The following is a 17,262-nucleotide window of genomic DNA, read 5'->3' as shown; positions in this document are numbered from 1 at the left end:
TTTTTAGCTAGAGAGTAGTGAATCTGTGGAATGCTCTGCCACAGACTGCGGTGGAGGCCAAGTCCGTGGGTATATTTAAGGCAGAAGTCGATAGTTTCCTGATTGGTCCGGCTATCAAATGGCGAGAAAGCAGGTGTATGGGGTTGAATGGGATCTGGAGTCAGTCGTGATGGAATTGCAGAGCAGACTCGATGGGCTGAATGGCTGAATTCTGCTCTTATTTATGGTCTTATATAGAATGAGCTGCAGCTGCAGTGGTAGTGCCAGGTATAAATGTGTAAAGCATGTTTGGTTGGGTACATGGATGGAAATTATTGAGAGGATTATGAGCCAAATGTAGGCAAATGGGTTTAGCTCAGATAGTCACCTTGGTTGGCATGGTCAAGTTGGGCCAAATGGTCCTTTTCCATATTCCATGTTGCTTTGTTCTCAATGATGTCATCAGGAAGAACGTATAGGAGCCTCTGGACTCACACAGCCAGGCTCAAGGAACAGTTCTTACCAATCATATCTCTGTCTCTTGAACCAAAAAGAATAACTTCATTCACATTCACTTGCCCCATCACTGAAATATTCCCACAACCTTTGGACTAACTTTTATGGACTTCATCTCATATTCTCGATATTTATTGTTTATTTATTACTATAGAGTCATAGAAAAGTACAGCACAGGGCATGAATGGTTGTGTTGAGAAGGCAGGAGAAAGGGCTTGAGAGGGAAATGGACCATCCATGATTTAATGGCAGAGCAAACTCGATGGGCTGAATGGCCTAATTCTGCTCTTATGTCTTATGGTTACAAGCCAAGTGCTAGTAAAGGGGATTATTGTAGATGGGTAACAGATCATTCATACGGTGGGCTGAAGGTCCTGTTTCTATATGGTATGATTCTATGCACTGTTGCTCATATATCATCCCTGGTTCTCCCCAACCATCAGCACTGTGAGAGCACCTTCATCATATATCATCCCTGGTTCTCCCCAACCATCAGCACTGTGAGAGCACCTTCATCATATATCATCCCTGGTTCTCCCCAACCATCAGCACTGTGAGAGCACCTTCATCATATATCATCTCTGGTTCTCCCCAACCATCAGCACTGTGAGAGCACCTTCATCATATATCATCCCTGGTTCTCCCCAACCATCAGCACTGTGAGAGCACCTTCATCATGCGGACATCTCACCATTAGCTTCCCATTCAGAAAGTTAGTAAAACAAAATATAAAGAGAGGTTTCTGGGCTCTGATTGGGCTTATCTCTTTGGAGTGAAGGATGAAGACAGGTGACTTGACAGAGGTGTACAAGATGATTAGAGGCATAGATAATGTGGGTAGCCAGAGACTTTTTCCCAGGGCAGAAGTGACTTGGGCATAATTTTAAGGAGGACAGAAATGGACGATGTTAGAGGTAGTTTTTTTGTCACAAAGACGGTAAGTGGTGAGTACATAGACATGCTGCCAGATGGTGCAGATATATTGGGAGCATCTAAGGAACTCTTAAACAAGCACATGGATAAAAATATGCCAAAAAGAGGAAGATACAGTGAAATGTGTTGTTTGCGTCAGTGACCATCTGCTGGGGGCACACTTCCAGCATCAAAATAGCATGCCCACTACTCTCCAACCCTAACCATACATCTCTGGAATGTGGGAGGAAACCAGTGCACCTGGAAAGGAAAGGAAACCCATGGGGAGGATGTACAAACTCCTTACAGACAGCAGCAGGAATTCAACACCAATTTTACAGCTGACTCCTTAAAGCATTATTGTAATCATAAGAAAGTCTGCAGATGCTGGAAAGAATAAACAGTCGACATTTCAAGCCAAGACCCTTCTTCAGGATTGGAACGGAAGGGGGAAGACAGCAGGACAAAATGGTGGGGGGTGGAGGAGGGGGAGAGCAGGAGAGCTAGAAGGTGATGTGTGACACCAGATATGTAGGGAAGGTAAAGGGCTGGAGAGAAGGAATCTGATAGGAGAGGAGAGTGGACTGTAGGAGGTAGGGAAGAGGAGGGCACCCAGGGGGAGGTGGTGGACAGGTGAAACGAAGTAAAAGGCCAGAGTGGGGATCAGAAGAAATGGAGTCAAGCATTCAGCTAACTGCTACACTACCATATTTCATGAACTGATTATAACCATGTTGAGATTTAAACTTATAGTTGCACTTCAACAGGTGTGGACTCAGGCATACCAGACCATCACCACAGCCACTACATTGTTCCCATTTGATTCATTCACCCATAATATTGGAAACAAGGCGATCCCTGAGATCTTTCCCCATTTCCCAGGGTGCTCTAGTGACCACACCTCTGAGTTGGAAGGTAACACGCTAATGTAATTTAACGTTGAGTATTGTTATTTGCAGTATGGAGCCACCACTGCCGAGGAAACAAAGCTCTCGTACCCTGGAGAGGTCCCTGGAAGGCATGATGAAAGAGGTCGAGGATAAGAAGGGGAGAAGGGCCAGCGGAACATGCATCCCAATCAAGTCACCCATGTCTGCTGCACCCCAGGATATTACTGAGGTGAGAGAATTTGACAGGCAGGTAAGGTTCCAGTGGAAGAGGAAGACCCCTCTTCCCAATCTGTAGCAAACCTTTGAAAGGCTGGCTCATCTACTAGCAGAGATATTTAAAGCATCCTTAGCCTGTCAGACCATAAGATGTAGGAGCAGAATTAGACCATTTGGCCCATCAAAACTACTCCGCCATTTCATCATGGCTGATCCATCTTTCCTCTCAGCTCCAATCTCCTGCCTTCTCCTCATATCCCTCATGCTCTGACAAATTATGAATCTATCATCCTCTGCCTTAAATATACTTGAATGCTCTGCCTCCTCATCTGCCTGTGGCAAAGAATTCTATAGATTCACTGCTCTCTGGCTGAAGAAATACCTCATTATCCGATATAAAAGGACCACACCCCCCTATTCTGAGGCTGTCCTCTGGTCTTAGACTCTCCCACCATAGGGAACATCCTCTTCACATCCACTCTGTCAAGACCTTTCACCATTTGACAGGTTTCATTGATGTTACCCCTCATTCTTCTGAATTCCAGTGAATACAGGCCCAGAGCCATCACATGCTCTTCATATGACAAGCCATTCAATCCTGGAATCATTTTCATGAACCTCATTTGAACCCTGTCCAGTTTCAGAACATCCTTTCTAAGACAAACTGCTCCCAGTGATGCCTCAACAGAGCTTTATAAAGTTTCAACATTACATCCTTTTTATATATATTCCAGTCCTCTTTAAATAAATGCTTACACATTGCATTTGCCTTCCTCACCAAAGACTCAGTCTAAAAATTAACCTTTAGGGAGTCCTGTACAAGGACACCCAAGTCCCTTTGCACCACAGTTTTTTTGTATTTCTCTTCATTTAGAACATAGTCAACCCATTCATTTCTTCTACCAAAGTGCATGGCCATTCACTTCCCGAAGCTGCCTAAAGCCTTCTGTAGCCTCTCTACTTCCTCAAAACTACCTGCCCCTCCAACTTTCTCCATATCACCTGCAAACTTTGCAACAAAGCCATCAATTCCATCATCCAAGTCATTAATGTATGATAAAAAGAATCAGTCTCAGTACAGACCCTGTGGAACACCACTAGTCACCGACAGCAAGTCAGAAAAGGCTCCATTTTTTCCCAAACTTTGCCTCCTGCCAATCAGCTACTACTTTATCCATGCTAGAATCTTTCCTGTAATACCATGGGCTCGTAGCCTGTTAAGCAGCCTCATGTATGGCGCCTTGTCAAAGGCCTTCTGAAACTCCAAGTACACAACATCAACCAATTAACACACACAAAATGTTGGAGGAACTCAGCAGGCCAGGCAGCAACCATGGAAAAAAGTACAGTCGGCAGGCCAGGCAGCTTCTATGGAAAAAAGTACAGTCGGTGTTTCGGCTTGAAACGTCGACTGTACTTTTTTCCATAGATGCTGTCTGGCCTGCTGAGTTCCTCCAGCATTTTATGTGTGTTGCTCGGATTTCCAGCATCTGCAGAATTTCTCTGGCTTGTAACTTCAACCGATTCTCCTTCTTCTCTCCTGCTTGTTACTTCTTTAAAGAATTCCAACAGATTTGTCAGGCAAGATTTTCTTTGACGAAACCATGCTGACTACAGCCTATTTTATCTTGTGCCTCCAAGAACCCTAAAACCTCATTCTCAATAGTCAACTCCAACATCTTCCCAACCTCTGAGGTTAGACTAACTGGCCTATAGTTTCCTTTCTTCTGCCTCTCTCCCTTCTTGAAGAGGGGAGTGATATTTGCAATTTTTAGTTGCCTTCTGTTGGTTTTTACAACTCCCAATCCTCTAACTTTCCATGAATCTTTGTTCTATTATATGCCCTCTCTTCGGCTTTTATGTTGGCTTTGACTTCTCTTGTTCGCCATGGTTGTGTCATCTTTCCTTTAGAATACTTCTTCCTCTTTGGGATGTATTATGTCCAGTGCCTTCCAAATTGCTTCCAGAAATTCTAGCCATTGCTGCTCTGCCATCATCCCTGCCAGTGTTCTTTCCCAATCAATTCTGGCCAACTCATGGCCTCTGTAATTTCCTTTACTCCATTGTAATACTGATACATCTGTCTTTAGCTTCTCCTTCTCAAATTTCAGGGTGTATTTGATCATGTTATGATCACTTACCCCTAAGGGTTCTTTTACCTTAAGCTCTCTAATCAATTCTGGTTCATTGCACAACACCCAATCCAGAGTAGCTGATCCTCTCTTGGGCTCAACCATGAGCTGCTCTAAAAAGCCATCTTGTAGGCACTCTAGAAACTCCCCCTCCTGTAACCCAGCACCAACCTGATTTTCACAATATACCTGCATTTTGAAGTCCCCATGACTATTGTAACATTGCTGTTTTGGCATGCATTTTCTGTTGTAATTTTTAGACTATATTGTTACAACTGTTTGGGAGTTTGTACACATCTCCCATCAGGGTCTTTTCAACCTTGCAGTTCCTTAACTCTATCCACAATGATTCAACACCTTCTTGACCCTGTGTCACCTCTTCCTAATGATTTGAATTCAGTTTTTTACCAACAGGGCAATGCAACCTCCTCTGCCTTCCTTCCTATCTTTTCAATACCATGTGTATTCCAAGACATTAAGCTCCCAGCAATAATCTTTCAGTCATGATCCAGTGATGCCTACATATCTGCCAATTTGCAACCGTGCTGCAATCTGTATACTGCGTGCATTCAGATACAACTTCTTCAGTCCTGTATTAAGCCTTTCCGATTTTATCCATCTTTTCCGTTGCAGCTCATCCTGTGACTGTAATTTTGCCCTATCAGCAGCTTCTCCTCACTATACATTGCCTCTGTTCGTAAACCAGCTACCGCATCTTCAGCACTATTAACCAACTTTCCTATGATACCTATTGCATTTAAATGTAGGCAGCTCAGGACACTAGACACACCATGCTCAACTTTTTGATTCCTAACTTTGTCTGAAGTCTTACCAACATCTGCCTCCACTAACTGTTCTGGCACTCTAGTTCCCATCCCCCTGCAAACCCTCCCGTGCAGTATGAACAAGCCTTCCTGCTAGGATATTAGTCCACCGTCAGTTCAGGTGCAAACTGACCACGCTGTACATGTCCCACCTTCCCTGGAAGAAGAGCCCAATGATCCAAAAATCTTATGCCCTCCCTCCCACACCAACTCCTTAGCCACCTACTAAACTGTATATTCTTCCTAGTTCTGGACTCACTAGCATGTGGCACAGGTAGCAATCCGGAGAATACAACCCTGGCAATCCTGCCCTTTAACTTAGCAACTAACTCCCTGAACTCCCTTTGCAGAACCTCGTCACTTGTCCTACCCATATCATTGATACCTACATGGACCACAACTTCTGGCTGTTCACCCACCCACTTAAGAATACTGAGGACTCAGTCTGAGATATCCCGGGACCTTGGCATCCAGGAGGCAACATAGCATCCAGGAATCTCATTTCACCCACAGAACTTCCTGTCCATTCTGCTAACTTATGAAGCCCCTATCACCACAGCATGCCTCTTCTCCCCCTTCCCTTCTGAGTCACAGAGGAAGACTCATTGCTAAAGACCCGACCACTGTTCCTCTGTTAAGTCATCTCCCTGACAAAATCCAAATTGATATTACTGTTGTTGAGCAGGATGGCCACAGGAGTGCTCTGCACTGGTTCCTTAACCGCTTTCCCCTTCCTGACTGTCACCCAGTTTCGTTGGGTGTAAATACCTCTCTATATGTCCTGTGTATCACCCCTTCAGCTTCCCAAGTTCATGCAGTTCCAGCTCCAGCTCCCTAATGTGAATTGCTAGAAGCTGCAGCTGGATGCACTTCTCACAGCTATATCTATCAGGGACACTGGAGATCCCCCTGCATTCTCACAAACCGCAAGAGAAGCACTCCACTATCCTGTCTACATCCCTACTGTCTTAGCTGAGCAGATATAAAGAACAGAAGGAAAAAACTTGAGTTTTTCTTTCCCTTGCTTTCTGAGTGAAGCTTCTCTTCGCTGAAGCCTCGAAGAATTAAAGCCTTAAGATCACCACTCTACGTCCCCTCAGACAACAGCCACTGCACTTGCCCCTGCCTTCCTTAAATTTGCTCTTACTGATCAATCCCAAATGGGAATTGGTCGCTGGTCAAGGCCCTATTATGTTGCCGTGACCTGTTCCTGCCTTTTATCCTCAGGTAGTGGACCTGATTGAAATCCCCTCCTCTCCAAAATTCCAATATCCAGATTGGTCGCTGCCCAGAGCATAGGTACCAGAGGATTGGAGGTTTGCCAATGGTGTTCTGCTGTTTAAAAAAGGCTCTAAACATAAATCAGGAAATTATAGGCTAGTGAGTCTGACATCTGTTGTGGGGAAAGTTATTGGAAGGTACTTTAATCGACCGGATATATAAGTATTTGGATAGGCATGATTAAGGATACTCAGCATGGCTTCGTGTGTGGTAAATTATGTCTAGCCAATCTTATAGAGTTTTTCAAGGAGGTTATTAGAAAAGTGTATGAAGGTAGGGCAGTGGATGTTGTCTACATGGACTTTTGCAAGACATTTGAGAAGATCCCACATGGGTCAAGAAGGTCAGTCATTCAGCATTCATTTTCTTTCTCTTTTTTCTAATTTTATCCCCAATTAGATTGCCCAATCTTTCTTTATTTTTTCTTTCTCTTTTTTCCGTTTTAGTTTAGTTAGTGGGGTTTTTCCCCTTTATCAAATAAAATTTCCAATTTTTTTTATGATTGCTATGAGTTGTAGTTTTTTTGGGACTATATTGTATATATAACAGTGTAACATTTTACCTATCTGATTTTGACAATATATACTTTCTTTTTTTATTGCTGTTTATATGTCTTTTGTATTACTGTTTGCTAAACTCCTCCTCTGATTTGTATATTTTTAATTTGAAAATCAATAAAAAGATTGAAAAATGAAATGAAATGAGGTAGAAAATTGGATTAGACATTAGCTATGAGGGAGAAGCCAAAGAGTGGTAGTAGAGGGTTGTCTCTGTAAGACTAGTGACCTGTGACTAGTGGTGTGCTGCAGGGATTGGTGCTGGGTCCATTGTTGTTTGTCAACTATGTCAATGATAGATAGATAGATAGATAGATAGATACTTTATTCATCCCCATGGGGAAATTCAACTTTTTTCCAATGTCCCATACACTTGTTGTAGCAAAACTAATTACATACAATACTTAACTCAGTAAAAAATATGATATGCATCTAAATCACTATCTCAAAAAGCATTAATAATAGCTTTTAAAAAGTTCTTAAGTCCTGGCGGTAGAATTGTAAAGCCTAATGGCATTGGGGAGTATTGACCTCTTCATCCTGTCTGAGGAGCATTGCATCGATAGTAACCTGTCGCTGAAACTGCTTCTCTGTCTCTGGATGGTGCTATGTAGAGGATGTTCAGAGTTATCCATAATTGACCGTAGCCTACTCAGCGTCCTTCGCTCAGCTACCGATGTTAAACTCTCCAGTACTTTGCCCACGACAGAGCCCGCCTTCCTTACCAGCTTATTAAGACGTGAGGCGTCCCTCTTCTTAATGCTTCCTCCCCAACACGCCACCACAAAGAAGAGGGCGCTCTCCACAACTGACCTATAGAACATCTTCAGCATCTCACTACAGACATTGAATGACGCCAACCTTCTTAGGAAGTACAGTCGACTCTGTGCCTTCCTGCACAAGGCATCTGTGTTGGCAGTCCAGTCTAGCTTCTCGTCTAACTGTACTCCCAGATACTTGTAGGTCTTAACCTGCTCCACACATTCTCCATTAATGATCACTGGCTCCATATGAGGCCTAGATCTCCTAAAGTCCACCACCATCTCCTTGGTCTTGGTGATATTGAGACGCAGGTAGTTTGAGTTGCACCATATCACAAAGTCCTGTATCAGTTTCCTATACTCCTCCTCCTGTCCATCTGGATAATAATATGATTAACTGATCAGCAAATTTGTGGATGACACCAAGGTTGGGGTGTAGTGGACAGGAAAGAAGACTATCATGTCTTACAATAGGATCTGGATCAGCTGGAAAAGTGGGCTGAGAAATGGCAGATGGAATTTAATACAGATAAATGTGAGGTGTTGTACTTTGGCAGGACCAACCAGGGTAGGTCTTACGCAGTGAATGGTAAGGCACTGAGGAGGGCAGTAGAACAAAGGTATCTGCAAAATATGCACATAATTAATTGAAAGTGCCATCATCTTCATTAGGGTTGTAAAGAAAGCTTTTGGGATATCGACCTTCGTACATCAAAGTATTGAGTACAGGAGATGGGATGTTACGTTGAAGTTGTATAAGATGTTGATGAGGCATGCTTTGAAGTATTGTGTGCAGTTTTGGTCACCTACGTACAGGAAAGGTTGAAAGAATACAGAGAAAATATACAAGGATGTTGTCAGGTCTGGAGGACCTGAGTGATAAAGAAAGATTGAATAGGTTAGGATTTTATTCCTGGGAACATAGAAGATTAAGAGGAGATTTGTTAGAGGTATACACAATTGTGAGGGATATAGATAGGGTAAATGCAAACAGGCTTTCTCCACTGAGGTTGGGTGGGACTACAACCTGACGTCATGGGTTGAGGGTGAAAGGTGAAAAGTTTAATGGGAACATGAGGATCAATTTCTTCAGCACAAGTGGTGCATGCTAGCTCAATTTCAATGTTTAAGCAAAGTTTGGATAGGTACATGGATGGTAGGGGTATGGAAGTGCAGATCAATGAAGAGTAGGCAGTCCCAGCACTAGGCATGGACCAGATGGGCCAAAAGGCTTGTTTCTTGTGCTGCACTTTTTCATGACTCTATAACCTCTATTCCTTTAATAGGGACTGGTTCACGGACATCTGACCTCCTCCTCACGCGGTCATTAATCATTTCTTTGGTTTTGCTGCTGTTGATTGAGAGGTTGTAGTTGTGGCACCACTCAGCCAGGTTTTCAGTCTCTCTCCAATATGCCGATTTGTCACCACCTTTGATTCGGCCAACAGTGGTGTAGTCAGCAAAATTAAATGTAGCATCGGAGCTGTACTTGAACACACAATCACATAAGTATAATGTGAGTAGAACATGTGCTAAGGACAAAGCCCTGCTGTGTATGTGGATTAATGAGGAGCCATGTAAAAACAGTCTTGATACAGGGTTTCGAGATGAAACAGCAACAATCCCTCCTCCTCCCCCCCCCCCCCAACACCACAGATGCTACTCAGCCTGCATTTCAGCCAGCAGATTGTTGCTTAACATAGAAATAGGCACTTCAGTCACCACAGGTGGCAAAACATCCTTTTTACACTAATCCTTCCTTAACCTATTTTATCTATCTGTCCTGCAGTTGGAGGACTGTCCATGTTTGTGGCTGGGTGGGTGGAGGGATTGAGGCTAGTTGTGCTGTTCTTTTGTTGCTTGTTTGTTCCGGTTTATTGTGTTCTGCCAGCATTGTGGGTATGCTGTGTGGCAATGCTTCCAGTCTTGCTCACATTCTTACATATGTTGGTTTCTAATGCTATGATGCATTTCACTGTATGTTTCGATGTAGATGCGATATATAAATTTGAACCTTTTATTCCACAAGACTATAAGATAAATAGTAACTGCAGAATTAGGTCATTCGGCCAACGAATCTATCTGTCGTGGCATTCTAAAAGGTGTTGAGGCTATCACAGCCTCAATCTCATTCTCCTGCCTTCTCTCTGTGATCTTTAACACCCTTACTTTAAATATTGTGTACCCAGTGACTTAACCTTCTCAGTTGGCTGTAGCAATGAATTCCACAGATTCACTGCCCTCTGGCTAATGAAATCCCAACTCTTTTCTGTTCTAAAGGGTCGTCTCTCTTCTGAGGCTGTGCCCTCTGGCCTTAGACACCCCCGCTATGGAAAACATCTTCTCTATGTCTACTCTATCTAGGTCTTTCTGTATTCGATAGGTTACAATGAGATGCTCCCTCATTCTTCTAAACTCCAGTGAGTACAGGCCCAGAGCCATTGAATGCTCCTTATAGTTCCCACATTCCCATAAATTCCATCTTCCCACAGTGTCTCCCACACATCTGTACACGGAGTGAAGCATACAGGTACTCCTTCCACATCCCATGGACTTGCAGTTTGGAGGCACAAGAGGGTGCAGACAGAGATACAAAAGTACCCACCAGGAAGAACTCAGTGGACTGAGCAGCCTCTGTGAGGGGAAAGGGGCAGTCATTGTTTTGGAAGGGTAGATTCCCTGAATGGAGAATCCTTGTGTGTGACTTTATGTTGGGGAGGCTGATGTGTGGGCAGCCACCATACAGTCATTGGCAGATCGGGTTCGGGGTCCAGCGGTATGGAACGCAAGGTGACTGGGGGCCTTTCAGTGCCGTAGCCTTCCCTCGCCTTCACTGCTGTTGTGATGTGTTACCATCTTCTGCCAGCCCCACCCCTGAGGTCTTGGTTGGATTGCTGTTTTTCTGGAACCTCCCCCTTTTCGATCAAAACACTGTGTTAACATCCAGGGCCGTCCTCCCAGTGCACAGTCTCAACACAGAGGCCAATTAGCTTACCAACAGTTCACTGCTTGTTTGGAAGAAACTGGCGTAGCTGAGAGTGTTGTGCTGGTTGTGACCACAGTGTCATCGCTGTTACATCATTCAACTGGCGGACCTACACTCAGTGGCCGCTTTATTAGGTATGCCTCATTCATGCAAATATCTAATCAGCCTATCACGTGGCAGCATTTCAGTGTATACTGCCGCGTGATTGGCTGATTAGGTATTAGCATGCAGATCTGGTCAAGAGGTTCAGTTGTTGCTCAGATCAAAAATGAATATGGGGAAGAAACGTAATCAAAGTGACTTTGACCGTGGAATGATGGTTGGTGCCAGACGGGGCAGAAACTGCTTATCTGCTGGGATTGTCACACACAATCGCCCCTAGAGTAGGGGTTCCCACCTTCCTTTCGTGTCATGGCCCCCATCATTAACCGAGAGGTCCAAAGGCCCCAGGTTGGGAACCCCTGCTTAGAGTTTACAGAGAGTTGTGCAAAAAAAAAACATCCAGTGAGTGGCAGTTCTGTGGGTGAAAACACCCCGTTAATGACAGAGGTCAGAGGAGAATGGCCAGACTGGTTCAAGCTGACAGGAAGATGACTGTAACTGAAACAACCACACGTTGCAATACTGGTGTGCACAAGAACATTTCTGAATGCACAACACATCAAACCTGGAAGGAGATGGGCTACAGCAGCAGCAGGAAACCAAACTGGCTTCCACTCCTGTACCTAATCGAGTGGCTACTGAGTGTACATTGTCACCATCCATGTTGTCACTGGGCACTACTGACTGATTTACTTATTACATTAAAAAGCCTCTATAGGGATACTGCAGGATGGGTAATGAAGTGGAAGCGTAGTTGAAATGGTGTTGATGATGTCTATTTCTGTCCTTTTCTAGGAACCTTCAAGGTTGGCCCAACCCTCAAGCAATTCAGTTGAAAGAATTCCAGAGCAGCCCGCCAAGGAAATCAATACAGGTGTGGACCATTTTGGAGAGGTGGGGGAATGGAGGGTGGTAGGCGTGAGGTGTATAGTTGCATTAGCAGTTCACAAAAACAAAATCAGAGACGGCAGTAGCTTCAACAAGTAACCATTGACAACTCTGAATTTGGACAGGTTACTAGGTCATCATGATTAAGAATCCTCTTGTAACCAGTAGAAATGGAACAACTTACCAACAGCTTTGCTGTACCATGTGGTAATATCTGCCCAACCTCTCCCTCCCATGTAGGAGGTAACATCTTACCAAGCCAGCTGTAAGATAGGGCATCAGTTCTGTCACCATTTGTAAGAAGTTGGTACCCTCTCCCTGTGACCATGTGGATTTCCTCTTCATGCTCTGATTTCCTCCCAACTCCAGAGATTTGGATTAGGTTAGTGAGGATAGGGTTAGTGAGTTATGGGTATCATGCTGTATTTGTGCTGGACACTTGTGCTGTCCAGCACAATCCTGACTGATCTGATTTCAGATAAATGACGCATTTCACGCTATGTTTCAATGCACATGTGACAAACATGTATGCACAGGTGTAATCTTTTAAAAATAAGCTTTATTTGCTAAATATACATTGAAGCAGATAGCAAAGCCGTTGTTTGTGTCAAGTCAGACCAACGAGGATTATGCTTTGCAGTCCACAAGTGTCGCCACGCTTCTGGCACCAACATAGCATGCCCACAACTCACAAACCCTAACCCTGCGACAGTGGAAAGTGGGAGGAAACGGACGGCTCCTCCGTAGAGATCGTTAAGAGCACCAAATTTCTTGGTGTTCACCTGGTGGAGAATCTCACCTGGTCCCTCAGCACCAGGTCCATAGCAAAGAAAGCCTAGCAGTGTCTCTACTTTCTGTGAAGGCTGAGGAAAGTCCATCTCCCACCCCCCCCCCCCCCACCCCCATACTCATCACATTCTACAGGGGTTGCATTGACAGCATCCTGAGCAGCTGCATCCCTGCCTGGTTTGGAAATTGCACCATTTCGCATCACAAGACCCTGCAGCGGATAGTGAGGTCAGCTGAAAAGATTGTCGGGGTCTCTCTTCCCGCCATTATGGACATTTACACTCCATGCTGCATCCGCAAAGCAAACAGCATTATGAAGGACCCCACGCACCCCTCATAACAAACTCTTCTCCCTCCTGCTGTCTGGGAAAAGGCACAGAAGCATTCAGGCTCTCACGATCAGACTATGTAACAGTTTCTTCCCCCAAGCTATCAGACTCCTCAATACCCAGAGTCTGGACTGACACCAACTTACTGCAAATTACTGTGCCTATTGTCTTGTTTATTATTTATTGTAATGCCTGCACTGTTTTGTGCACTTTATGCAGTCCTGGGTAGGTCTGTAGTCCAGTGTAGTTTTTTTCAGTGTTGTTTTTTACGTAGTTCAGTCTAGTTTTTGTACTGTGTCATGTAACACCATGGTCCTGAAAAAACGTTGTCTCGTTTTTACTATGTACAGTACCAGCCTTTATGGTCGAAATGACAATAAAAAGTGACGACTTGAAATCCACAGTCTCAGGGAGAATGTAGAATCTCCTTAAAGGCCGCAGCGGGGGGTCGAACCGTGATTCCCACTGGTGCTGTAAAGCATGGCGCTAACCACAGGCACACGGCATCAGAAACACATTCAAAAGGAAGACATAAATCAAGCATAAATTATGCACATTTTTTTTTAAACAAGAAAGAACACATTAGAAGCAAAACAAAAGCAAGGGGAGAGTGGAGTGCCAAAGCTGGAAAATAAACCATTTTCAACAATGTGAGCATGATGGTCCTTCCACCCGTTTCACTGCTGACCTTTTCACAGGATATCCAGTTGTCGTCATCAACGGGTTCAGTGGGCAGGTGAAAAGCTCCAGGCCTCCACCTTTGCCCAAGAAGATTAACCCAAGCCTGCTGGAGAACTTCAGCCAGGACACGGTGGATCCTGTGACCTCGCCGGTCTTTCACGGATTAGGCAAAGAGCAGTTCCAAGTTAAGGTGGGTTCGTAATTGTTGTTGATCAAAAGGATGTTAAGTGAGGGGGTACGATATGAAAAGGAGGTGACAGTCAGGTTGGACGTGATGCCATTGGAAGCCAGAACAGACTCCAAGGGACTGGCCAAATCCTGCTCCTGATTTGAACTTCCATATCAAATAAAAAGCTCATCTTTTGATTTGAATTCTTCTGTTGAACATGTCTCATTCCGCTTTTAGCTCAGTTGTTATCCTCTTATTCAGGGGTTCCCAACCTGGGGTCTGCAGCCCCCTTGCTTAATGGTATTGGTCCATAGCGTTAAAAAGGTTTGGAACCGCTGCTCTTACGCAGTTGAACATGTCCAGGTGGGACATTGGCTGACAGGCTTTACGAGTCCAAAATGATGCAATAGTACAGAACTGTACAAAGGTCTCATATGTACAGCTAGGGTGCTCAAGGCTTTTGCACAGTACTGTGTAATGGTTAAAATAGTAATGTGGTTGAGTACTTAGCTTTGTATTAGCTCAGTAGTATTAAGAGTTATTTGGAAACTAGAAAGATATAATTTACAGTGCTGTGCAAAACTCTTAGACACCCTAGCTATATATATGTGCCTAACATATTTGCATAGTACTGTAGCTGCTTTTCATCTATTCACTAGCAAGGTCACTATTTCTTCTACTTCCCCAATGTCCTTAAGGCTTTTAAGAGGGTATTTAAGGTCTGCCACTTTGCTGATGGTTTGGGTCACAAATAGGATGAGTCCATTCAGCCCATCAGGTCCATACTGCGACTCATAGCTTTTTCATTCCCCCACTTATTTTCCTGTAACCTGTAACCCACGTCATCAACTCTCAAAGTCTTAGAGAACGTGCAGAGGAGATGCTGCCTGGACACCTTATGGGGATAGCTGGCCAAGCAAGGGCTTTTCTCTTTGGAGTGAAGGAGAATGAGAGGCGTACGACGTGATAAGCGACATAGATCAAGACCTTGTTCCCAGGATGGAAATGCCGTTAAACTGGGGAGGAGGGGCATAACTTTAGGTGATTGAAGCGAAGTGTAGGGGGAGATATCAGAAGTAAGTTTTTTATATACAGAGAATGGCGAGTGTGTGGGACGCACTGCCAAGGGTGATGGTAAAAGCAGATAGATTCAGGTCATTTATAAAAGGCATTGGATGATTTAAAAAAAAAAGAATTATGTGGAAGGGGAGGGTTAGATTGATCTCAGAGTACATCAAAAGCTCAGCATGACTTTGCGGGCCAAAGGGCCTGTACTGTGTTTTAATATTCTATGTTCAGAAATTAACCATTATGTCTGTCTAAGCCAACCCAATATGCCCACCTTTGGCCCATGTCCGTCAAACCTTTCCAGGCCAAGTACCTGTCCAACTGTCTTTTAAATATTGTTAATGTACCTGCCTCAATCATTTCCTCTGGTAGCTTATTACCACAGACATTGGAACAGAATAAGGCCATTTGGCCCATCAAGTCTGCTCTGTTCCCTATACCTACCACCATTTGGTTAGGAAGTTGCACCTCAGGTCCCACTTAAACATATACCCTCTAGTTATTGATTCACTTTCCCTGGGGAAAAATACTGTGTTCAGACACCCTGTTTAGGCCCTTAATCTTTCTAAAGCCAGAGGCTGGGACGTAACAGGTGGAAGCGACAAAGGGCTGAAGCTGATGGAATCTGATTGGAGACAACGGTGGAACAAAGAACAGAGGGAGTGAGGTGGGAAGGTGAACCAATAGGAAGGAGTGTGTGCCTGGTGGGCAGACGTAGAAGTCTTTGAACATAGAACACATAACAGTACAGGAATAGGCCCCTTGGCCCACAGTATTGTGCTGAGCCAGTTAGTAATCAAATGGCTAACTAAACTATTCCCTTCTGCATACCCAATGTCCATATCCTTCCATTTTCCTCATATTTATGTGCAAATCGAAGTACCTTTACCAAAGGGGTTGCCAGCCTGGGGTCCACAGACCCCTGTGCTTGATAGTATTGGCCCATGGCATAAAAAAGGTTGGAAAGCCCTGTGCTACCACCATCCCAGGCAGCACAATCCAGGCCCTCACTACTCTCCCTGTAGAACATGTGCCCCTCGCATCTCCATTGTAATTACCCCCTCCACTGAAATGCATGCCCTCTGGTGTTAGGCATGAGGGTGGGGGAGGCGAAAGAGATGGGGTGATGGAGAGAGAAGGGACGGGTGGAGGGGGGTTGTGACCAGCAGTTTGTGAATTCAATGCTCATGCCGCCAGGTTGGAACCTGACCACGCAGAATATGGGGTGATGTTCCTTGAATTTGTGCTTAGAATCAGCTTGCTGGTGGAGTAGGCTAAGGAGAGACATGATGGTGAGGGGAAGGGAAGGAGAATTAACATGGCTGTCCACTGAGACCCATGGCAGACAAAGTGAAGGAGTTCAACACTTACCATTTTCCCCAGTTTTTATTGTACCGTCCACCTTTGTCCGTGCGAGTTTGAGACAGTAAGTCATCTGAAATTCTGCTTTCTCTCTCCTTTTGTCCAGGCTGCTTGTCCTCCAACCCCCGACCTCGCCAAATCCCACAAGACCCCACCGCCCCCTCCACCACCAAAGAACAAGCGAGTGATGCAGCCCCCACCCAGCTGACAGGAGGAGCTTTGTCACCCACTGCCAGAGACTCGGAGTACGAGCAAGGGGACCGGATGACGTCAGCTGGTAACGGAACCAGAGCATGAATCATTCCCCTTCAGATCACCAACTTATTGTCCCCTATTCAGATTATGCCTAAACAATGACAAAGATTGTTCTTTTTGAATAAATAAACGCCTCTTTTTTGTTAACTATGATATAACTGTCACAGCTTCTTTTTCTGCACTTGGGCCACACGGGGCATCATGGGCACGTGGTGGGGAGACGTGTTTGGAGCTGTCGAAATCTCAATGCGGGTTGCACTGGTGATATGTCAGCAGTGGGTGAAGCGCGACCATTTGACAGGCAACAAGTTTCTTTATCGCTGCAAACAGAAACACTCGTATTGAAATACAGGTGGCACAGCAGCGTAACCTAATGGTAATCTACTGCCACAATGAGGCCACTCTCAGGTCGGAGGAGCAACACCTCATAATCCATCTGGGTAGACTCCAACCTGACAGCATGAACTTCTGGTAGTTGCTCCCCCTCCCCTCCTCTCTATTTCCCATTCCGGCTCTCCTTTTTCCCTCGCCTAACTATAATCTCCCTCAGCTGCTCCTCCTCCTT

The 17,262-nt window shown here is 44.7% G+C and overlaps 1 protein-coding gene across 1 annotated transcript in view; it reads left to right on the top strand.

The window, feature by feature from the left end:
* LOC140726138 (dedicator of cytokinesis protein 2-like) overlaps positions 1-16,849 on the top strand; it is a 1,234,790-nt gene extending 1,217,941 nt beyond the window's left edge. The window contains exons 49-52 of the mRNA XM_073042110.1: positions 2,367-2,526; positions 11,952-12,030; positions 13,861-14,033; positions 16,549-16,849. Of these exons, the coding sequence (XP_072898211.1) occupies positions 2,367-2,526; positions 11,952-12,030; positions 13,861-14,033; positions 16,549-16,650 (514 nt within the window). The 3' untranslated portion in view covers positions 16,651-16,849. The remainder of the gene's footprint in view (positions 1-2,366; positions 2,527-11,951; positions 12,031-13,860; positions 14,034-16,548) is intronic.
* Positions 16,850-17,262: the final 413 nt, after the last annotated feature.

Source organism: Hemitrygon akajei, chromosome 4 (assembly GCF_048418815.1).
Source record: "Hemitrygon akajei chromosome 4, sHemAka1.3, whole genome shotgun sequence".
Taxonomy (NCBI): domain Eukaryota; kingdom Metazoa; phylum Chordata; class Chondrichthyes; order Myliobatiformes; family Dasyatidae; genus Hemitrygon; species Hemitrygon akajei.
This window is presented reverse-complemented; position numbering and strand designations above follow the sequence as displayed.